The sequence below is a fragment of the Oncorhynchus mykiss genome, chromosome 16 (genome assembly GCF_057628025.1).
Source record: "Oncorhynchus mykiss isolate SJ-2025 chromosome 16, ASM5762802v1, whole genome shotgun sequence".
NCBI lineage: Eukaryota > Metazoa > Chordata > Actinopteri > Salmoniformes > Salmonidae > Oncorhynchus > Oncorhynchus mykiss.
This window is the reverse complement of record NC_143037.1, coordinates 42,840,910-42,866,654: the sequence shown is the minus strand read 5'-3', so window position 1 is coordinate 42,866,654 and position 25,745 is coordinate 42,840,910. Positions and strand designations below refer to the sequence as shown.

The window sequence follows — 25,745 nt, the reverse complement described above, 5'->3', positions numbered from 1 at the left end:
CATTTCCCGTCATTACCAGGCTTACATAGATTTATTCTCTGAGAAAGTGACAGAAGCATGGGACTGACTATTGATTTTTTTTAAAGCCAGTTCAATAATCTGCTTCTAATGGTGTACTTTTCAACTCTAGCTAATCATGCGTTTTACGTGACACGTTAAGCACAGACACAGAAATCAAGATCACTTCAAATATAATGTATTGACATGTTGTTTTGATTTACCACGCCACAATTCCATAGGCTCTCCATACATGTGTGAAGAGTAATATAGCTTATTCATCCTTATCATAATTATTTAGGAAGCATTTAAATAACATCCTAGATTTACCGAAGGTTACACGTGGTTTGTTGTGACAGCTAATACCTGTTGTTACGGGTCGTACGGATGACATAATAGTGCGTCCTAGAGCTTCAAATCCACATGCCTTAAACACCTGATACTTTTAAACAATGTTACACTTCATGTCCGTTTAGTTCTGTCAAGATAGATATCCTTGCCATTTAAAAAAAGTTACATATTGGATGGATTTTTTAGAGCAGGGTGTATCTTCTACAGCACTGGTCAATATATATTAATGTTTCATTGTAAGGCTGTGTCTTAACTAGACATATTGGAAATCCATTTAGAGAAAGGTTGGTCTGAGGCAGTGGCCACCCGTTGGGAGTTCGATCCCAATCCTCTCTCTCTCGCGCACAACCACACACAGCCATACTGCTCACAGGTCACATTTCCAATTCCACACAGACAGTTCAAGCACCAAGCAGTCACTCCAAATGAATGTCAAATTAGTGTGTGTGTGTTTGTGCATATATGTGCTGTTTATTTATCCTGTTAACATAGTTGGCTCCAACACAGTCCCCAGTCCATGTACAGTTGCTGGTGAATGTCATCCCCGGGTATCCAAACCAGACATGTAAGAATAGTGAAGTGAACAGCAGTGTTGTCGTTATAGATATTTTAATAGCAATTCCGTGTACAACTTGGAAGCAACAGCTTGTCAGCCTTTCATCCCAATGGTACAGAGAGTAGAGTAGTGTTTATACACATCAGATGGTTTTACATAATACTAAAAACTCATGTTAGTTCCCAAAGCTAACGCCTCGGGCTTTAGCTCAGTGGGATAACACGATCTTTCATCACACACTCACAATCCGGTTTTAATAACCAGTTCCTCTCACTCCGAATGTGTAATGGGTAGAACTAATGATCTTGGTTATACTATATGTACAGTTCACAATGTAAGTAGAAGAGAGACATGGAATATGCTGTATAATTCAATGTACCAAGTGTTAGTGCACCTATACTGCGCCCAATTTTCCCGATAGCGATGGGATTTGGGTTTACGAGTGTTTTAGAGATGTCACATACCTAAAAACCCCACGCTGGTTTCGGATCAGCTTTCTCCATTTAAGTCTTACCTTAACGTTTGAATTATTCCACAATTCTGACGACGGATCAGCTCCTAGACAGATATGATCAACTACGGCTGCAAATATCGAGGCGTCTTATTCTAATGCTTACCCTATAATAATGCACTAAATCAAGATTTGGGCACATCATTGAGCACGTTAGGCTACACATCATTAACTATATTGAGACAAATTACAGACAGTACCCTACAGTAGCAAAATATAACTCAATTGACATAGGCCTATTAGCCTACTGTATCAATATTTTAACGGAGTCATCTGGTTTTAATTTGAATCATATTTTTTATACCTCGCTTGTTTGTATCAATTGCAAAGACAATTGCAACTTTATGTGTAGTGTTTTTACGTTATCTGCGGCTAAACCATGTGATTCTATGTTTAGCGGAGATCTTCTGTGTATAAAGTTACGCTGGAGGCCAAAAAGCATCTAACGCCGCACTTGGCTTTCTATGGGCGGTCTGAGGCATGCCATTGATTACAAGCGTTTTCACGTGTAACGTTAATAACGACGGTTTTGGAAAACAGCTTGAAGATTTTTACGATGCTCACACTAAGATTTTAACAATGAATTTATACTTAAGATGATTTTGGGAAGTCGGGCCCTGTACATTTTCTGATATCTTTACTTGTGCACACTCTGAAATGTAAACAGACAGGATGGGTTAAGAAATTCACTTGGTCATGATGATTGCTTCAACACACAACTCTCTCATCACACACCGATAAAACACGTCATTGTAAAACCACATGCTCACCCACTCAGTCCAGTCTTTTGTGTTTGTTGCCATTTCAGTGTGTACTGTATGTGTGTGTATGTTGTGCGTGTGTTTGTATTCTACTCCTCTCCTTCCGTCCTCCCCTAGCCTCATGGTGTGATGGTTATAGAAGGTCAACCATCTGTGCTTAAACAGATGGGTTTGCTATGAATGCTGTCTTCATTTTATTTTGTTATCAGTTCTTGTGTCCTTCCTTGTTTGGTATTTTTATAACTTAAATCACTAAACAATTGATAATTAAAAATAATACTATAACAGTAAAGCAGTTCCGTCCTAGATTATGAACAACAGGGATCACACTGTACTTTGATCTTTTATTTTGAAACGGCAGGGGACTTTTATTTTGAAACAGCAAGGGCTATTATTTTTTTTAAACAGCTAGCTAGGGGATGTGATTGGCAACTATCCGAGTGGTCTTAAACTGAACTGCCCACTGGATTAGAGGGGGGTTAAATGTAGCGAAGTTGAGAACTTTGGAAAACTGTGATGGCTCCCGGAGCTAATTCCTTGGCTCTAGCTCAGTGTGCTAACCTGGTATTGATTCAAAACACTCCCGACCTTGGTCCCACTCAAGATGCTGAATGCATGGGTAGGACTGCTTATCTTGGTTAAACTGTATGTCCAACTCACTATGTTAGTAGACGGTACATATGGCATATGCTGTATATCTTTCAATGCAACCTTGTGTACCTATTCTGTACATGTTGTAATATTCATATGTTCACACACACAAGGGGTCAATAAACATACTTGGTTATGATTGGCTTAATAACACTCAACACACCCATGAAACACTCCTTAATTTCAAAAACCACACACTCAGTCTATGTCCTTTCATCCTTTCAGTGTGTGTGTGTGGGGGGGGGGGGGGGGGGGGGGGGGGGGGACGGTTGATCAGGGTCAGTCGGGGTAAATGAGGAACCCAGAGAAGGTGCTGTATTTGTTGGTGTTTCCTCCATGGACCTTCCCCCCGTCCAGCTGTACACACACTTCGTCCCCCACGTCCAGATGCAGGATCACACTGTTGGATGCGTAGTCGTAGTTCTGGTCCGCATCCTGGGCTATGGCGCTGGCCTTCACCTGTCACACACACGCGTGCACACACAGAGGGGAAGACAGAGGGACAGTTAGGGGAAGGACAGAACAGACAGAGCAAATGGCATGGCTTGAAATACAGTTAAAACCATCGAGGTTCTAGCTTTAAAATAGGCAATTGTAACAGTAACTTAATTCATGCATGTGTGCCTACGTGTCCACATGAGTAAACCCAATTAAATGTTTTAACAAACAAGTAATGATCCACTGCCTGCGGGTCAATACAGACTGAGCTCCTTAACAGCATGCAAATGAGAATCTGTCTGACGCTCAGGCTGGGCCTGACACAGCAGATGAGCTCCAAATGGCACCCTATTCCCTGCACACATTTTGACCACAGTCATACTTGCCTTGATCAAACGCCGTGCACTATAAAGGGAATAGGTTGCCATTTGAGACGCTGACAGCCAGTCAATACCATGCATATTGAGCTCTGCTATTAGCACTAAGCTAGCATCATAAAGCTCGGTTCACCCGAAAGCATCTTAAGGCTAAGTAAATTGTTAGAACCTTGGTAGTAGGTGCATCGTAACATCGCCTAGCTGTTTCCCATCACCATTGTCAATAACGTGGCATGTGAAAACACTCGTAATCTAACGCCTTCCTCAGGCCACTCGTAGAACAGCTAAGGGCGTCGTTGTGATGCTTTTTCTGCCCTTTCCACTTCACTTTATACACAGAAGATCTCCGCTAAACATAGAATCACATCTCTGTCACCACTGATCAACTTCAGAACAAAGTTGACTACAAATTCAAAGCTGCCAATGTCTTTCAATTGATACAAACCAGGGACTTTGAAATGCTTCAAATTAAAACCGAGATGACTGCATTCAAATATAAATACAGTGGGCTATAGGCCTATTTCAATCATATTGAAATACATTTAATGTTCAATCAAATGTGTTCTATTTTGCTCCTTGTAGGTTACTGTCCGTAGGCTAATTATATGTCATGATGTATGGCCTAACATGTGCACAATGATGTGCCAAATCTTTATTCAGTACATTATTATAGGGTAAGGATTAGAATCAGGCCCCCAGTGTCTGGTCTGGAGCGTGAAGTCACGAGCTCTCGCCTACTGTGTAGCAACCTCGCCAGAACAGCCAAACTAAAACATTTTGGAAGGCCGTTTTGGGTTCTAAAATGTGTTTATTATGTTCAAGGTCAATCCGCACAGTAAATGATTTTAAAGTTTGCTACAAATTGAGATATTTAATTAAATAGTCATCCAGAGCGTTGGGCCAGTAACCGAAAGGTTGCTGGATCGAATCCCTGAGTTGACAAGATCAAAATCTGTCGTTCTGCACCTGAGCAAGGCAGTTAACCCACTGTTCCCCGGGCGCCAAAGACGTGAATGTCGATTAAGGCAGCCCCCCCCACACCTCTCTGATTCAGAGGGGTTGGGTTAAATGGGTTAAATGCAGAAGACACATTTGAGTAGAAGGCATTCAGTTGTACAACTGACTAGGTATCCCCCTTTCCATTCTGACTACTACATTGTCGTCACACAGGACCACGCGCTGACACAGACACAGACCAATCATGGGCCGACAGGCTACGTGGAGGCTCTCGCCCTCATGCACGCTCTTTGCAAGTGCACCTAAGGGGGTGTGGTGTGCTCATAAATTTACTCTCTCAGGCAGGAAGAAAATTACTACATTGACCATGATCCTTTGCTACTTACGGCCACTTTCACCATGATCCTTAGCAATCTTTTGGTGCCATTCAGCCCCATTCAGAAATATGGCGCCCTTCAAATTCAAATACTTCTGGTTTCATGCACCATCGGGAGTTTTCCATAGTGTAATGACTTGTCAGTCCTAAGACCCCCCCCCCCCTTCCCCTCTCTTGTTGGCCAGTTTTATGATGCTCGTAAATACCTTCCCTTGCCAAGCAGTATGGAGGGAGAGACCTTAGTAGAACAAAGTACCTTCTCCCGCCAAAACTCCTACCTCTCCTAAATTTCAGAATCAAGCAACATCTCAATTTTTGAGAATGTGGAAATGGTCAGTGGAGACCAAAAGAACCCTCATGTCGAATTCGTTTTGATGTTGTAACATCATGAAAGACGGTAGAACCACATACTGTAACTGTATCTGTTTGTCTACACTTCTCAATTATGAGGTTTGCATCTGAATGTTGTATAAAATGAATGATTAAGTATCAGAATATTTTTGAGAAAATAGAAATGTGATTTTAGTCTTCTAAATGAGAAAATGGTTTTTCATGTAAAGTTTATCAAGTCAGTAACCACTCCCATGTGAGCACAGAGATTATGCAAAACGTAATGGAATGCCCTTTTCCCCAAAGTGTTGAAAAGGACGCGCTGAAGAATTTAAATAAAGACCAGTTACGTGCAGCACCAGCTGAATACGTTACACATGGTTCAGAAATCTACCACTCCATAGGCCATGCAGACTAAGGCGTAAAACTACAACTCTACCAAAGGACAAGACCAGAGAACGTGAGGACGCTGGTCCCTACGTTGAAATGGTTACCACTCTATAGACCAAGCAGACTGACATGTAAGCCGAATGTTGTCTAAACTCTGAAACCATCGATCACTACAGAAGAAGCAAATTCTAGACGTCACGTTATCAATCTGCAGATGGAAACACATACGTAGCCTAGGACGAGAACACAGACAACCTCTGAAGCATTCTAATGAGATCAACTTTAAGAACTACTGTACAGGGTACGTCGAAGTACCATTCTTACCACCACCACGACCAGAAGCTCTACCTAAGGACATGGTGATCTCTGGTGGCCGAACCAGAGCCGTGACTAAAGGATTTGGACGATCAAGGACTGCTCAATCGTAAATACAAAAATTGCATTCTCTTTTCCGAATGAGATTAGATTAGATTAATTTAGATTAGATATTAGATTAAAAATCTGGTATTTTCGTGAGCGTAGCTTCCCAAAGTCCGATAGAGTAACTCCTTTGTCTCCCTTCCTTCCCCCCCTCCTCTCTCTGAATTCCCCACCGTGTTATAACCAAACTGTCCTGTTTTGGTAGTCTTCTAGAGACTATCTACTCTATAATGTCAGTGTGTATTTGTGTATTCTGTAATTGTTTAATTAGTTCGTAAATAAATCATTGAGCCAATTTGTGTATCGCTGATTCATCAATAAAGTAGGGTTTGTGCAGACTACAAGAAATGTCGACGTTCAGAATGACTGATGAGGTAATGATACATTAATAAGTGACTGTAATCGATAAGATATGAAAATATCTGAAGATATTAACTCTTTAAACAACATTTTCCTCTGGTGCCCCGACTTCTTGGTTAATTAATGTTTACATCACGTAATCACGTAATAATAATAACACCTAGAGAATTGATTTGATATAACAGTCTTCACATTAATGAAAAGTCACGTCACGACAATAGGAATCCGTGGATGACGTCAGCGCTATCACTATCTACTGGTTTTAATGTCTATGGTTAGAATAAGTCTCCTCAATATTTGCAGCCATAGGTTAGAATATCTTTCTAGGAGCTGATCTGTCGTCAGTGTTGTGGAACAATTCTAACGTTAAGGTAAGATTTGAATGGAGAAAGCTGATCCGAGGGCAGCATTGCGTTTCTTTCGTTCCTATCAGTATCAACACATTCCTCAAGGACTTGCAAACGTTCCCTCTGCATGGTGTTTTGGGAAACGTATGTTACATCTTCAGCCATTGTAGGAAAGATGCATCGTCAAAACACTCGTAAGCCTAAGTTCCATCGTTATTGAGAAACCGTACCCAGGTCAATAGCTGATGGTGGAAGATACTGTTGCTGTTTCTGGATCTGACCGCCTGACTGGATGACTTCCAAACCCATAGAAGACCCGTTGTCCCATGTTAACCTCTTCCTCATCTATTCTACACTAGCCAGTCAGCCTTCTGCTTCATTACACATGCCTGAGCACCCCATACACAGCTACAGCAGCTCTTTGATGACCAAAAATAGTGTGTGCGTGGGGGGGGAATTAATGGACAATAAAGTACATATTATCTTATATTCACAGTCTTTTTAAAAAAGAGAGGAGTGAGTATATAAGATTTATATCTCAACTCTGTAGTCATATGTCTGTCTGGCATCAGTAGCCTAACTGTCCTTGGCTCTATCAGGCTCCATGTCCAGACAGCCACGGCTCTGAGCACAGGCCACTCGATCTCTGTCAGCTCTCCAGACAACCGACGCACATCTCCAAGACACCGCACCACGCGACAGGCTCAGAATATGATCTGCAGCTCAACTAACATGACTCTCAATCCCACCTACTGTACTGTGTCATTGGTAACACTTGACTTAAGGCTGAAAGGTATAATAATGCTTTATAAGCACATATGAGCCCTTATGTCCTTCTCAACAACAAGCGGCATTATGATATCTATATGCTAAGCTTAGGAAAAAAGGTGCTATCTAGAACCTTAAAGGGGTCTTCGGCTGTCCCCATAGGAGAACCCTTTGAAGAACCCTTTTTGGTTGCAGGTAGAACCCTTTAGGGTTCCATGTAGAACACTTTCTACAGAAGGTTCTACATGGAACACAAAATGGTTCTCTATGGGGACAGCTGAAGAACCCTTTTGCAACCCTTTTTTCTAAGAGTGTACATACCTGGCTAATCATTAGTAAGTAAGCCTGGTCTGAGCCAGAATGGCCCCTAGGTCCTTACCCCCAATCCATCTCCTTAATGCTGAGTGCCAAAAAGAGAGGCATCGGGTCCCCTTTTTAGAGTCTTTATTATGACTCAACCGGGGTTTGAAGCCCAAACCTTCCAATCTCAGGGCAGACACTTACAAGAGAACACTGGCCCCACGTTCTGTATAAGTCCTACTCAACAGAAATTTACCAGATGCTCTCATCCTGAGCAACTTACAGGAGCAATTAGAGTTACGTGCCTTGCTCAAGGGCACGATGGACATATTTTTCACCTAGTCAGCTTGGGGATTCAAACCAGCAACCTTTCAGTTACTGGCCGAACACTCTTAACCGCTAGGCTACCGGCAGATCATGCCGGCTTGTTTGTATGCTTTCTGTTGTTGTTGCACCATCTATGCTCAGTGGGCAGTCAGAGGGATAGAATAAAGGAAGGATAGTCCTACAGTGAGCCAGGGGAATGGAGGACGAAAGAAAAAGAACATGACAGAGACGCACCACTTAGAAAAAACATGACAGTAAAAGGATGGCAAAAGAAGACACATTGGTTGACAGAGAGAGAGAGAGAGAGAGAGAGAGAGAGAGAGAAAGAAATCAGGGAATGAGAGGGGAGGAGTATAGACGTGTGTGGGCTGAGGGACGAGGCAATAGGGAGATGGGTGGTGTGAGGGCCAGACTGAGATCACACCACAAGACAGATGTATAGACAAGACATGCAACATGTCATGATAGCCAGACAAGTGAACAAAGCATTAGAGAGAGAGAAAGAGAATGGGTTTATACCAGGGCTCTCCAACCCTGTTCCTGGAGAGCTACCATCCTGTAGGTTTTTGATCCAACCTTAGTCTAGCGCACCTGATTCTAATAATTAGCTGGTCGATAAACTGAATCAGGTTAGTTACAACTGGGGTTGGAGCGAAAACCTACAGGAGGGTAGCTGCCCAGGGACAGTGTTGGAGAGCCCTGGTCTAAACCCATTCTGTCCCCCCTAGACAATGTCGATGCCTGTTACGAGTTACGTGAAATCAGTACACTAATTAATGAATCATGCTGACGTGATTCCTCCAGGGGATATTTCCCATGTTAACTCCACCTGTATGTGCCTGTGTTCGTGGTAGTTTTCCTTCATTGCTGTTAGGGGACATTATATGTGGTTGGAGCTAGAGGTTATGGCGGTGACATAGTGACAGCAGTTTTTCCCCTGCCCTTGCCATCAAAAGTAATAGACATTTGGTATTTAACGTTCTACCACGTTTGCAATAGTAATATGTCCTGCTATACTTCTTAAACACAACATCTCCCCTAACCTCGCATTAACTTTGTGGTGGTGCTATCGTTAATCTATTCATTTGTAGTCCCACGCGGACAATCTGTACATTATTTGGAAATAATGGGAAAAGTGGTAGGGACCTCAATACAATGTGCAATATGGACATACTGTCTTCATTCCCTCTGATTGAAGCTATCCCTGGCTCTTATTAATCTTTAATCCCGTAATCTTTTAATAGATCACCTGAAAGGTCAAGTGATTTCATACGGCCGTGTTAAAATGTCAGGCCCCTGGCCCATTCTGTAATGACCAGCACCTGTATTAACACCAAGTGACATGGATTGCTTCCCAAATGGCATCTTATTCCCTACATAGTGCATTACGTTTGACCAGAGCCCTAGTGGACTCTGGTCAAAAGAAGTGCACTAAATGGGGAATAGGATGCCATTTGGGGCACAAACATGGATATGGTAGAGCTGCTGAAATATAACATAATTAGCCTTCAGAGTACTATAACGAAGGAGGCTCTGGCTCTGCCTATGTACGGTGCCTGACTCTTTGAAGAAGTGATGTAACCTGTATTTGAGACTTCAAGGCAACCAATAAAAGAGTTCATGATTATGTCATATACATCTCTCAAGATAGAGATCTTTTGATCCTTCACGCCAGAGTAATTAGTAATCAGGTATGTACACAGTAAAGGCCTGTTCACCCGGCTACCATCTAAAAGGCGGAGAGAGTAAAGGCCTGTTCACCCGGCTACCATCTAAAAGGCAGAGACAGTAAAGGTGCATCAAAGCTGAGAGCGAGAGACTGATAAACAGCTTCTATCTCCAGGCCATCAGACTGTTAAACAGTCACCACTAGCCGGCCTCTACCCAGCCCAGTACCCTGCCCTGAACCGTAGACACTGCTGCCCTATGTAAATAGCATCTTTGAACCACGGGTCAGTTTAATAATGTTTACATATTGTTTTACCCACTTTAAATTTAAGCTAAGTACACAAAACATTAGCAACACCTGTTCTTTCCATGACATAGACTGATGAGGTGAATCCAGGTGAAAGCTATGATCCCTTATTGATATCACTTGTGAAATTTACTTTAATCAGTGTAGAGGAAGGGGAGGAGACAGGTTAAAGAAGGGTCTGTAAGCTTTAAGGCTGTTCTGAGGGCAAAAGGGGGTGCAACTCAATATGAGGAAAATGTTCTTAATGTTTTGTATACTCAATGTATATACTGTATTCTAGTCATGGCTCATCCTATATAACTACTGCTGTACACACCTTTTCTATTTATACACAGTCCACACTGTCTATACACATCATTATATATATAATCTGTATATACAGTGCATTTGGAAAGTATTCAGACCCCTTGACTTTTTCCACATGTTGTTACATTACAGTCTTATTCTAAAATGGATTAAATCAAATAAAAACACAAAATAACCCATAATGACATTTTTGCACACTTGAAATTCTTCATTTACATAAGTATTCAGAGCCTTAGCTATGAGTTTGAGATTGACTGAGTTTTTTTGGTAATGGGGTTGCTCCCTATGCACCTGCCAATGTTAATCTATTGAATATATTAGCAGCCAGACAGGAAACAGTGCTAAAGTTTTTTCCCATTGATAACCTGAATGACAATGAACCTGAATCTCGCCCTTAGGACATGAGGGAAAATACATATTGTAAGAGGAAAATCACATTTTTACCACCCGAAAGAAATCCCTCTCTTGAAACATATTGCCGCCTAGTTGAGAAAGATGTACATCATCTCCCGACTAAGAGTAAATAATACAAGGTATTCCACAATATGTCCAAAGCAGAGAAATAATATATTATGGAACTCTTATGGAACTGAAAAATCATTAGAAAACCTGCAGACAAAGGAGGTGCAATAGTGATGGTAAATGCAGTAGACTATGAAAAGGAAATTCTGAGACAACTTAGTGATGATGAATTTTACAAAAGACTCCCAAAGGACCCTATTAATCAATTCAAGTCTCTGATCCATTATAAATTGTCAAACATGTGGAATGAAGGGGAAATTACAAAGACAGAATATGAGTTTATGAAAGTTGACTGCCCAATCACATCTGTCATATACGCTCTACCCAAAATTCACAAGCGCATGACACCACCTATACCAGGCAGGCCCATTGTGAGTAGTAATGTATCTCTGACAGAGAATATCTCTACCTTTGTAGACCATTTTGTGAAACCCTGGACAATCTCCCTCCCCAAGTATACTAGAGACTCTATTGATTTTATACTTAATTTTTTTTACTCAGTGGACCATATACCTGAAAATCATATTCTGTGTACTTTTGATGTTACCAGTCTATGTACTAACATCCCCCATCAGGGCGGTCAAGAGGCCCTCAAGTTCTACCCCTAATGCTCTACCCAGCACCAATTGCATTGTGGACTTGGCTGAACTAGTACTAACCTCCAACTATTTTATCTTCAGAGGAGACTTTTTCCTCCAAACCAAAGGGACAGTGACAGGGAGCACTATGGCTCCTCATTATGCTAACCTATATCTAGGAATGTTTGAAAAACAGGTGATGTTGAATCCAGACCTCAACCCATTTCTCTTCAATATTATCCTAATTTGGAGATGTTTGGATGACATTTTCGTGATCTATACTGTCACCCAGGAAGAACTTTTGGAATTCCATGCTTATCTACACTCTATGAATGAACACCTTCACGTCACCATTAACTATGACCTATCACAAATCAGTCTTCTTGATGTGATGGTTATTAAGGACAAAACCACCCTCTATACAGATCTCTATAGGGGAAAGGGGGATACCTAGTCAGTTGTACAACTGAATGTCTTCAACTGAAATGTGTCTTCCGCATTTAACCCAACCCCTCTGAATCAGAGAGGTGCGGGGGGGGGCTGCCTTAATCGACATCCACGTCTTCGGGCGCCCGGGGAACAGTGGGTTAACTGCTTTGCTCAGGTGCAGAACGACCGATTTTTACCTTGTCTGCTCGGTGATTCCATCCAGCAACCTTTCGGTTACTGGCCCAACGCTCTAACCACTAGGAAATACCGTCCTTAGAGGTGACATCTTTCATCCACGTCCACTTATTAAAAGTCTCCCAATAAGTCAATTCAGTCATATCAGAAGAAAATGCAGCTCTGATGCTGCTTATTAGAAACAGACCATGGACTTCACACAAAGGTTTAAGCAAAGGGGGTACAAAGACAATTGGGTAAAACATGCCAATGATCGTTTTGAAAGCCTTCAACCAAAAGTCAAAGAAAAAGCAGAGCATGTACCATCATGCATTACCCAATTCTCACCATTGGGTAAGGCATTGGAGGACATTATCAGGAAGCACTGGTACATTATTGATACGAAACACATTTTTAAATATCCCCAACGTATGGTTTTTAAAAGACCTCCAAACGTGAGAGATATTGTGGTTGAATCTGATTACCCACCAGAGAAGGTTCCGGAAGGTAATTACAAATGTGGCCAGTGTTCTCAATGCAGCTTACCCACCCCCACACAGGAGAACGATTTAAGATCAAGGGCCTGATTACCACCAATGTTATTTACATGTTGAAATGTCCTTGTGGTCTGTCTTACATAGGGAAAACCCATAGAAGCCTTAAGACACAGATCAGTGAGCACCGCAGCAACATACAGGTGAGACAAAACATCCGGTTGCTGTTCATTTTGTACAAGCTGGACACCCAATTAGTTCTCTGAGATACTTTGGAATAGAAATAGTCAAGATGTTACGCAGGGGAGGGGACATTGAGAGAAAACTTCATCAAAGGGATTCTTTCTGGATCCACAGGCTGAACACACTGTCTCCTCTTGGCCATAACGAGGAGTTTGACTATAGTTTCAATGTCTAAATTGTGTTTGTTTTTTTATCCTAATTTAATATCCTATGTGTATTACTGTAAATATTGATCACATTCCCTGTGTATGATCATATATTTTGATTCATTGAATGTTAATATTGGGAAACTATGTTCTACATTTTCTTTACCTCCTGTTTTTGATGCCTGATGAAGACCTAAGGGTCGAAACTTTGTCCTAAATAAATATCATCTGGGAGCATGAGCAGCAGGGGGCGGCTTTTTACTTTCTGTTGTCCACAAATTAAATTGATTGCGCGTGATTTGGAAAAGCACACACCTGTCTACATAAGGTCACACAGTTGACAATGCATGCCAGAGCAAAAACCAAGCTATGAGGTCAAAGTAATTGTCCGTAGAGCTCCGAGACAGGATTGCGTCGAGGCACAGATCTGGGGAAGGGTACCAAAACATTTTGGCAGCATTGAAGGTCCCCAAGAACACAGTGCCCTGCATCATTCTTGAATGGAAGAAGTTTGGAACCACTAAGACTCTTCATAGAGCTGGCCGCCCAGTCAGGGAGGTGACCAAGAACCTAATGGTCACTCTGACAGAGCTTCACTGTGGAGATGGGAGAACCTTCCAGAAGGAAACCATCTCTGCAGCACTCCACCAATCAGGCCTTTATGGTAGAGTGGCCAGACGGAGAAACTAGGTAAAAGGCACGTGAAAACTCGCTTGGATTTTGGGAAAAGAGTCTCTGGTCTGATGAAACCAAGAATGAACTCTTTGGCCTGAATTCCAAGCGTCACGTCTGGAGGAAACCTGACCCGTACCCATACGGTTAAGCACGGTGGTGGCAACATCATGCTGTGTGGATGTTTTTCAGCAGCAAGGACTGGGAGACTAGTAAGTATCGAGGGAAAAATGAACGGAGCAAAGTACAGAGAGATCCTTGATGAAAACCTGCTCCAGAGCGCTCAGGACCTCAGACTGGGGGCGAAGGTTCACTTTCCAACAGGACAACGACCCTAAGCACAGAGCCAGACAACGTAGGAGTGGCTTCGGAACAAGTCTCTGAATGTCCTTGAGTGGCCCAGCAAGAGCCAGTACTTGAACATTATCGAACATCTCTGGAGAGACCTGAAAATAGCTGTGTAGCGACGCTCCCCATCCAACCTTACAGAGCTTGAGAGATTCTGCCGAGAAGAATGGGAGAAAATCCCCAAATACCGGTGTGCCAAGCTTGTAGCATCATAACCTCGATGACTCGAGGCTGTAATCGCTGCCAAAGGTGCTTCAACAAAGTAATGAGTAAAGGATCTGAATACTTATGTAAATGTGATATTTCATTATTACATTTTTTTTATACATTTGCAAACAATTAGGAACACCTGTTTTTGCTTTGTCGTTATGGGGTTTGTTGTGTGGATTGTTGAGGGAAAAAAGCAATTTATCAATTTTAGAATAAGGCTGTAACGTAGCAAAATGTGGAAAATGTCAAGGGGTCTGAATATTTTCAGAATTCACTGTATGTACAGTTCCAGTCAAAAGTTTGGACACACCTACTCATTCAAGGGCTTTATTTTTAATAATTTCTACATTGTAGAATAATAGTGAAGACATAAAAACTATGAAATAACACATATGGAATCATGTCGTAACCAAAAAAAAGTGTTAAACAAATCAAAATATATTTTCTATTTTAGATTATTTAAAGTAGCCACCCTTTGCCTTGATGACAGCTTTGCACACACTTGGCATTCTCTCAACCAGCTTCGTGAGGTAGTCACCTGGAATGCATTTAAATTAACAGGTGTGCTTTGTTGAAAGTTAATTTGGTATAATTTCTTTCCTTTTTAATGCGTCCATATTATGACAAGAACAGCTCAAATAAGCAAAGAGAAATGACAATCCATCATTATTTTAAGACATGAAGGTCAGGCAACCCGGAAAATTTCAAGAACTTTGAAGGTTTCATCAAATGCAGTCACAAAAATCATAAAGAGCTATGATGAAACTGGCTCTCATGAGGACCGCTACAGGAAAGGAAGACCCAGAGTTGCCTCTGCTGCAGAAGATAAGTTCATTAAAGTTAACTGCACCTCAGATTGCAGCCCAAATAAATGCTTCACAGAGTTCAAGTAACAGACACATCTCAACATCAACTGTTCAGATGAGACTTGGGGCCAAGAAACACGAGCAATGGATATTTGACCGGTGGAAATCTGTCCTTTGGTCTGATGAATCCAAATTTCAGATTTTTTGTTCCAACCACTGTGTCTTTGTGAGACGCAGAGTAGGTGAACGGATGTGTGGTTCCCACCGTGAAGCATGGAGGAGGAGGTGTGATGGTGTGGAGGTGCTTTGCTGATGACACTGTCAGTGATTTATTTAGAATTCACTTAACCAGCATGGCTACCACAGCATTCAGCAGCGATACGCCATCCCACCTGGTTTGCGTCTAGTTGGACTATCATTGGTTTTTCAACAGGACAATGACCCAACACACCTGCAGGCTAGGCAAGGGCTATTTCACCAAGAAGGAGAGTGATGGAGTGCTGCATCAGATGACCTGGTCTCCACAATCAACCGACCTCAACCCAATTGAGGTGGTTTGGGATGACTTTGACCGCAGAGTAAAGGAAAAGCAGCCAACAAGTGCTTAGGATATGTGGGAACTCCTTCAAGACTGTTGGAAAAGTATTCCAGATGACTCCCTCATGAAGCTGGTTGAGAGAATGCCAGTAGTGTGCAAAGCTGTCATCAAGGCAAAGGGTGGCTACTTTGAAGAATCTAATCTTGTTTAACACTTTTTTGGTTACTACATGATGTGTTATTTCATAGTTTTGATGCCTTCACTATTATTCTACAATCTAGAGAATCGTGAAAAGAAAGGAAAACCCTTAAATGATTAGGTGTGTCCAAACTTTTGAATTAAACTGTATATATTTACAAAAATATGTGTGGGGGATTGGAAATGATGCAGACAATTACATTGATGGAAGCTACAATCTATCTGCAATATTAAAGCTGACCTACCTCCTAAAAATGTTTTTTTAAATAAACATCTCAAGGAGGATCAATGGAAACAGGATGCACCTGAGCTCAATTTCGAGTCCTATAGCAAACGGTCTGAAAACTTATGCAAATGAGGTATTTCTGTTTTGAATTTTTTGTACATTTGGAAAAATGTCTCAACTTGTTTTCGCTTCGTAATTATGGGGTAATGTGTAGGTTGATGAGGAAAACAATTCATTTCATCCGTTTTAGAATAAGGCTGTAACATAACAAAATGTGGAAAAAGGGAAAGAGTCTGAATACTTTCCAAATGCACATTTATCTGCAAATCTGTGCACGCAGCCAATAAACTTTGTTTTCATTTGAATTACATATTCAGACCTTGTAGTCTAGACTGTTATTGTATAGGACTGTGAGAAGAAGAGAAACCTTGACATATGGTATCAAAATGTACAATTTAGCCCAAAGTATAATATATTGTAAATGAGATCTTTTGCATATCACAGTAATGCCACTGACATAGTCAACTGTATTTATAAGAAGGTAGCCCATTAGATGTTGTTAGCACTCACCCTCATTCATGTAAAATGCCAACAAAACTCTAGAAAACAATGCAATGCTAAAGTAGCTCGTTTCCCTGTAAAACCCAACCAAGAGTCCTCTTGGGGCAGCTAAAACCTTTTCAATAAATCTTCTATTTCTACTGCTTTCTCCTCACCCCGCTCTCGCTCTCTGCCTGCCTGTCTTGTCTTGCCATGTGCAGCAGAGAGAGAGAGAGAGAGTCCCCTCTCTAAAGAGCTACTTTTCTATTGGCTTCGCTCTAATAGGTCAGTATATCACAGCCAATGAATCCTGTCAGTTTTATTACCACTGGACCAAGGCACTACAGATAAAAACAAGGCTTTGTATACCCTCACATCTCCCTGCTGGTCTCACAGAATAGCTGTGCTTGATCAGTTTGTTACCCTAGCCACACCCAGCCCTCCTTCACCACCACCCCCCTCCTCTCATCCCTCTGGTCCTTCTGTTTTGTGTTTCTCCTTTCATCTACCCTTGTCTGACTCTTTCAACACACACGTTCACACATCCCAGGTTGTATATGAAATGACAGTGCAGCTGCCTCGCTCCCTCCTTTCCAGGACCGTTTACCAGAGACTCTGTGTTGAAAGGGCCAGGCCCAGCCAGACACAGAAAGAGAGACAGCCCCAGGCTCTAGGCTGGCCCCAGGGGCCCCCTTTCTCCTCGCAGCCCCAAGATCAGCTCAGTGTGGCGGCCTCACATGGAGGATCTCACTCCCCCTCTCCTGGCCATCTCCATCCCCCTGTTGCTCTCTCTCTCTCTCTCTCTCTCTGTCCCTCTCTCTCTCTGCCCTGACTCTCTCTTTCTTGCTCCCACACAACCCCCACCTCCACATGAATCTCCTTCATAATCCTACCATGCCTCCCTCACGACTGTTTGTCTCTCTGTCATTTCACCATTACCAGCAAAAATAGCAGACCTACGTAAATAATCCTTTCACATATTGGAGCAATATTTCTACCATAAAAGCCCCTGCACCCAAATATTATGCTTAATACATGCATAAGAAATGATGTTAAAACATCTTACAAAATAATAGACTTATACTTATACTTATACTGCTCCTTCTTTGAATAATTGGGGAAATCAAAAGTGGCCACATGCCAGCGTTTTTAACTTGAGCCTCCCTCCGACTATATGCCTGAGGGAAAAAAGCACCCCTTCACAGTTTGCCCAAAATAATGAGGAGGATGACATATGCTGGGTGTCAATGGGAAGTCACAGCAACACAGCATCACTGTCATCAGCAACATGAGATGCTAATGTAATATTGGCTTGTCACTACGGACGTCTAGCAGAATGACAAGCTGACCTTTACAGAAGACAATCAATCGTTGTTATTTAAATCATCTACGAGAAAACACATTGCTAAGAGCAAATATATGTAGCCTATATTACTTTTGTCTATATCATTACCTTGGTCAAAATGGTTATGTTATGGTAACACAAGATATTACCACTCCAGAGGAGTGGATGAATCAATTAATTAATCTGATGGGTTTTTAAACTTTAACCACCACATACGTACTGTATAGAACCACTACTAACAGCCACATACAGTCGCTTTCTATAACATGTCTAAGATCTAATAAGGTTACGGCCATAGCACCACACACACACACACACACACACACACACACACACACACACACACACACACACACACACACACACACACACACACACACACACACACACACACACACACGCACACTTACTTAATCAATCTGCCTTAGAGTGGACACTGGACAGACACACAGGGCTTAGCTGCACCTCTAGCTGGCTGGCTGGCTATAGACATGCTTCATGTCCTGTGTGGACTCCGTGACCTGCGTCTCATTTAGAAACAACTACCATACGGACGCTGACCAGAGCACGGAAAATAACTGAGGCATTGATCGATGTCTGGAAACAGAATGTAACTATGTAAATGGTGACTAAGAAGTAGTTCTAATGTAGCACCACCAATGAGAGAAGCTTGATGGCATTTTCTTCCAAGTTTATATTTTTACTTGATTCATTTAATTATCAGTCAGACAAACTCAATGCCCTTGTGGCTATGAAGAAGTCATTTCCACGACTTTGATATTTTGTGTTTATAACCCTTTAACGCCACAGCTATGGACAGACACTGTGGGGCGTGTCCCACATGTCACCTCATTCCCTATAGGACACTACTTGAGCCCTATAGGACACTACTTGAGGACTATAGGCTACAGTCAAAAGTGCATTATAGAGATAATAGGCTGCCATTTGGGGGACACACAACTTTCTCACAAAGTTGCAATACTGCTGCACCTGCGGCAACGGAAGAAGAGGTCCTTTGACTCTGAAGTCAGGAGGAATACAGCATGTTGGACACAGCGGCCATTTTGTAGATACTGTACCATCACTGATAGGGATATAGCCTCAGGCATAGAGCTCTTCTGCCTCAGGTGTTCAGAATGTAATGCACCGTTTGGAGGGTACGAAGAGTTAACATCAGGTAAATGAACGATACAACTTGGACAAGAGACAGCATACGGAATTCAACAGGACATGACTTTATTCTTGGTCAGGCAGCCACCATCTCAATCAGTTTACGTGACAGAGAGGAATATATAGACACAGGTCAGGCATTACTAATCAATGATCATCAACTCGAATTTGAACTCTTACAAGAATCAGACCATGCAGCAAAACAGTAGTGATTCATTTACACCACACTTCTATCTACATACATCTAATCTCTCGCGTGGACAGATGCACGTACCACAACTGGTATCATTGCATTTGTCAACAGACTGGGACGCAACGACTAACAGGGAACATTGTCTTAGTGCGCTGGTTTTTCGTCACTGACCATTTGGACAAATCATGATTTCGCAGGTACTTGCATCTTTCCAATCTCAGAAGAGGAGGGGACATTTGGCCCATAGACTTGCCCGCAACTTGCGGAGAGAGAGAAGGGTTCTTTCTGGTAACTTTTATAACACATCTCCCCACAGGACTTGAGCATCAGACGCAACTAGGCAAGATTTTAGTTCTGGGTTTCCGAGATTAAGTAAGCTAAATACATATCCCGAAAAACTTTTTGGGGAATTGACTAGGCTGCAGTAGAGGTAACTCAAAAAATCATCTTCTTATATTTCATGAACACTGATATTGTGCTGGAGACAATGAATAAGAGGGTAAAAAGTGGTAAACTGTCCCTTTAAACCGATTTCTAATATGAGATCTGATCTCTATATAAACTGTTAAAATAAATGGGGCCTCCTGATGGTTGTGAGATGGACGTGGGTCTCTATGACGTTAAATAATTGAATTGAGTGAAACTATAATTTATGGACAATCAATGGACAATGACGAGAGGAGGGAGAGGCGGGTAGGAGTGCAGGATAGGGGGTAGAGAGAGGAGGGTGTAGAGGGTGGTAGAGGGGCATACGGGGGTAGAGCGGAGGCAGAAGTGGGGGGTGGGGGTGGTGTTTCAGGGGATCTAATCTAGGAGTTATGAATGATTTAACAGGGTGATGAGATGACTAGAATGACAATATATCTGATATCGCTAACTGGTAGCCAAATACATTCACTCAGGCTTTGGACACATTTAAAGGACTGAATGGCACACTGCTAAAATAAAGAACGTGGTGACTGTCTGATTTATTCAGATGAAAACATAGCAGTGTTAAAGTCCTCAAATTAAATCCCTGTGATTTATCCCACACCTCTTATTTTCCTCTCCAATTTTTTGTTCCTCTTCCCACCATCAGGCCCTCTATCTTTAATTAGTACCAGGGGAACGAGAGAACAGGGAACGAGGGATGAGTGGATGAGTGGCCTGTCAGTTTCACTTTCATTATTTATTTATCTATCTGACGTGGAAGCTGACTCGTCCGAGTTGTGACAGCCTGTGTCCCAAATGGCACCCTATTCCCTTTATAGTGCACTACTTTTGATCGGGGCAAGGCCCAAAGGGCTCTGGTCAAAAGTAATGCACTATGTAGGGAATAGGGCGCCATTTGGTACACACCCTGAAGGACAGACATTTCTCCATTGCTCCTTAGCGCTTACATTTAGGAGATATTTAAGTCCTGGAGTATAATACCAAATGGCACCCTATTCCTATGGGCCCTATATAGTGCACTATATAGAGGATAGGGTGCCATTTGGGACACAATCCTGGTGTATTATATCGACTAATTTTACTTTCCTTTGGCGAAGACCGACGGCAGCATACTGCCACTTGTCATTTGGCTACGGCTTATGGGAATACAAATATTAGTAACTGTGATTTGAAAGTGTAAATGGGGTTTTTAAAGCACGACTTCTCTTTAATGAGGGAAAATATTTTCTTAGCTATATTTTGCTGCCGTGTTGCTGCGGCCCGTAGGTACATGGGAATGTGATGTGAATTGAAAGTGACCCATCTAGTATAGCAAAGGTGAAAGTGAGTCAATTAGTGACTCTGAGGTAATGGTCAGTGGAGATGTGTTGCTCGGACAAACACACGCACACGCACACTCTCCATCTCTCCTACCTGTCCGTTCTTCTTCAGGTCGGCCCACATGCTGGTCCCGTCTCCACCCCTCATCAGAACATGGTAGGTGAAGTAGTAAATACCTGGTAGAGGACAGGTGAACTTCCCAGTACTAGGCTCATAGTAGTTCCCTACATTGGTCACCACATCATCAAACTTCAACACCATGATGCCCTCATGCTGTTTCCTTAGCCCTGCATAGAAGGCAATCTTAGGGCTGTAGAAGGAGGGGACGTAACCATTAGGTCCAGGGCCGGGAGGCCCCTGTGGGCCTGGCTTGCCTGGTTCCCCAGGGGGCCCTGGGTCGCCCGGAGGACCAGAGATCCCAGGGACCCCGCGGTACCCCGTTTTCTTCCGCCCAGGGTAGTCCGGTTGGGGGGACACGGCTGTCAGCTCCTGGCCTGGTTGGGCAGTACTATATGGATCACAGACCATTCTGCAGCTCCCCAGCATCTCATAATGGGTCCCCCCTCCGCCACTTCCTGGGTTAGCTCCTCCACCTTTGGCGGTGTGGACCAATAGAGGGATGGCGATCAGGAGGAGTAGGACCATGGTCACGCCCACGGCGGCTCCGATGACACACTTCCAGCGGCTGAGCCGAGAGGCAGCCAGGGTCAGAAAGTCCTCCTTCCCTTTAGACGGAATGCTGCCGGGTGCCAGGGTGGACTATAGAGAGACAGAATATGAAAGAGTGTAAGGGGGGATGGGTGAATGAAAGACTAGAAGGAGTGCATGGAGAGGTTTGGCTGCTGTATGAATATGGTGCTCTCAGACTAGGACTACAGGCAGCCAATAGAGAGGGTCCGTTGAGACACCCTGAGTAGAATGTGGGCGAGAAAAAGGAAGATGGCGGACGGAGAGATCAATGACGAAGGGAAGAGAGGAACAACAGGGGACAGGGGGACGACGAAGGGAAAGGGGTGGTGAAGGAGCTGGATTGAACTAGTTTAAAATCAGTGTTCAGACAACACTGTGTTGTAGTTGATCTGGACAAAGATCTGGCTTGGATTGTGTTGGACAGCTTATAGAAAACATAATTTATTTCATTAAGCCTCTTTCACCCGTTTTTTTCCCCAGTTCTTGTCTTCCAGAGTTCTTCTAGTCTCTGCTTTGAATAAATTCCTTCTCTTTTCTGTGCATCAAACATCAACCAAACCCAGCCCAAGAGAGGGTACAATAGTTAAACTTGTGACATCAGAACTTATCCAGAACTTATCACTGATTCGACATCAGGTGCCAAATTCAGCTAATTATGTACTGTAGTTGGCAATTGTTTTTTTGTTTGTTTAATAAAGAGTCATTCACAGTCTCTTGTTAATTAAATAGAGCACATCTGCTTTACTTAATGTCCCCCTACGAAGGACTGCATCTCACCTAATAGAGGTGTCTGCACTAAATGTGTCATGGCTGTGAGGGAAAAGATGGGAAGAGAAGGAAAAAATAAAGTCGATGGGTTCAGAGTTCCCTTCCTGTCAGAATAATTTTAGTCCTCTGTGTTTAAAGGATGGTAGTGGTATTATAGGGTGTCCTGGTCTAATTGGAGGTTGCCGGGGAGAGAAACCAATAAAATCTTTATTTTGTGATCCAAGGTATATTCATTCCTCTATTCTGGGACGCACAAAGTCTGTGGAAAGATGAAGGAAACAAAATACATTCATATAGTGTTTATATTTCTATATTTCTATTATTTTAGATTATCCCATCCAATTAATATAATTATCCAAGCTACAAATCAAACGCTCCTTGAGGTTTGACACTGACCACTCTCATTTAAAACAACTGGTATTTTCTACATGGAGGACAGTGTTAAATTTCTGGTCCTCTTTTCAGATACATGCACAAATAAGCCAATTATTGAAATCGTTTATGAGGTCTTACAAGGTCAAACTTTTACAAAATCTGACAAAATGTAGTTTTATGTTCATCCCAAGCGATCCCTACATATTTAATTAACAACCTTTTTTTAAAGGAATTTAATTCACTTCCAATGATCAAGTAATTTTATTTGTTATATACTTAATCGAATTATTAGTAGTTTATAGGTAGCCTACAGTATTTATATTCGTTTGTATCACTGTTCAGAACATGTCTCACTCTCTCCATGACAAATCTGGGGAACGGACACATCAAATCTAAAAGCATGCACTGCGCCTTATTGTTACTCACTCTCTGTCTTCCTACTGTAATGACACTGGAGTCAAGAAGATATCTCCACCGGGCGTCTTTGAATGGAGTGTATCCAGGTACGAATCCTCCCAGGTGCGATGAGACTCCGCGAACAACTTCGCGCGTCAAATAAATAGCCGAGGGCGCGCGCACTTTTAAGCAGGAGAAGCCCGGGAAGTGAAGAGAAGGAATTTAAAAAATCACTCCTCACCACCACTTCTACGGTAATTCTCCGTTTCGACTGAGATCAGTACAGTGCGGTTACTTATGAAGTCCAACATAGATCTCAATAAATGAGGGAAATAACCAACCCGAAGTTGCTAGAAATGTGTTTTTTTGTCGACCTCGGTAGCTTGTCCAAGTTACTGTTGAGTGTTGAACACGGAGCATCCTTTTGTTTATAAAAACCGAGTTACTTTGAGGAACTGATTTTGTTCCATCTCCAACAAACCGCGTCAAAAAATCTCCCACTCCATCCCTGTGTAGGCAACACCTGTAAGATCTCTCGCTCTCTCTCCCTCTATCTCTTTCTCTCTCTCTCCCCCCCCCCCCCCTCCCTCTCTCTCGCTATCCTTGTGTTTTTGATTGCAAGCATTTTATTACAATATATAGCCCTTGGCCCAATATAGGGGAACATAATGAAATGTATTTTATATGGAAGCCCATACCCGCCTCCAATTATTCTTTTTTATGTCGATACTATATAAAAATGTCGAGATACTATCTAAAAATGTCAAGATACTAACTTCAAAGTTTGAGATACTTTTGTACATATAGTGTATGTGGACACCCCTTCAAATGAGTGGATTTGGCCATTTCAGCCACACTCCCTTGCTGACAGGTGTATAAAATCGAGCACACAGCCATGCAATCTCCATAGACAAACATTGGCAGTAGAATGGCACGTACTGAATGGCAGGTACTGAAGAGCTCAGTGACTTTCCACGTGGCACCGTCATAGGAGGCCACCTTTACAAGTCAGTTCGTCAAATTTCTGTCCTGCTAGAGTTGCCCCGGTCAACTGTAAGTGCTGTTATTGTGAATTGGAAATGTGTAGGAGCAACAATGGCTCAGCCGTGAAGTGGTAGGCCACACAAGCTCACAGAACGAGTGAGCTTGTGCTGAATGCTGAAGCGCGTAGCGTGCTGAGTGCTGAAGTGCGTAGCGCATAAAAATCGTCTGTCCTTGGTTGCAACACTCACTACCGTGTTCCAAACTGCCTCTGGAAGCAAAGTCAGCACAATAACTGTTCGTCGGGAGCTTCATGAAATGGGTTCCATGGCCGAGCAGCCACACACAACCCTAACATTACCATGCGCAAATGCCAAGTGTCGGCTGGAGTGGTGTAAAGCTCACCGCTCTGGAGTGATGAATCATACTTCACCACCTGGCAGTCCAACGCCGAATCTGGGTTTGGCGGATGCCAGGAGAACGCTACCTGCCCGAATGCATAATGCCAACTGTAAAGTTTGGTGGAGGGGGAATAATGGTCTAGGGCTGTTTTTCATGGTTCAGTCTAGGCCCCTTAGTTCCAGTGAAGGGAAATCTTAATGCTACAGCATATAATAACATTCTAGATGATTCTGTGCTTCCATCTTTGTGGCAACAGTTTGGGGAAAGCCCTTTCCTGTTTCAGCATGACAATAACCCTGTGCACAAATTGAGGTCCATACACAAATGGTTTGTCGAGATCAGTGTGGACGAACTTGACTGGCCTGCATAGACCCCTGACCTCAACCTCATCAAACACCTTTGGGATGAATTGGAACGCCGACTGCGAGCCAGGCCTCATCGCCCAACATCAGTGCCTGACCTCAATGCTCTTGTGGCTTAATGGAAGCAAGTCCCCGCTGCAATGTTCCAACAGTGGACACTACGTTAAAAAAAAACTAGAAAACAACTGCAATGGACAATATAACTAACCCTGCATAAATCAAGCTCAGCTCTGTTAGTTATTTTATCCAATCATAGTTGTTGTCTATTTTTATTTTTTTACAATATGACCTGATTAGAAAAATCTGGTCCCATCATAGCCCATATAAAACCATTTTACAGCTGATTTATAACCATGTCACACCCTACAGCTAGGGTTCTGAGTTTTACCTGGTTATGTTAACCTACCAGATTTGGGAAAACTCTGGGCTCCAGGAAAACACTCCTGTGGTACCGCCTCTGAAATCCCCACACAATGTTACAAATTAATACGTATAAGTTCAATTTGTACTTACGTTACTCAGCATTTTTACTAACTATCTTGAAATGTTGAGATAGTATCGACATAAAAGAAATGGTGGCAGAGATGGGCTTCCATACTTTTTAACAATTTTTCTTTTCAAAAGGACACAAAATAGATGGGATGAATGGCAATGCTAATGGTTATATTTCCACCTACCCTGATGAGAGG

General features: G+C 42.5%; 1 protein-coding gene across 1 annotated transcript; it reads right to left on the bottom strand.

The window, feature by feature from the left end:
• Positions 1–940: 940 nt before the first annotated feature.
• Positions 941–23,863, bottom strand: LOC110491954 (complement C1q-like protein 4). Its single transcript, XM_021565847.3, has 3 exons — positions 23,342–23,863; positions 21,176–21,841; positions 941–3,286 (listed from the first exon to the last, which is right to left on the bottom strand). Exons 2-3 carry the CDS (start codon positions 21,725–21,727, stop codon positions 3,107–3,109), a joined length of 732 nt encoding a protein of 243 aa, XP_021421522.1. The 5' UTR covers positions 21,728–21,841; positions 23,342–23,863; the 3' UTR covers positions 941–3,106.
• Between the last annotated feature and the right edge of the window lie 1,882 nt (positions 23,864–25,745).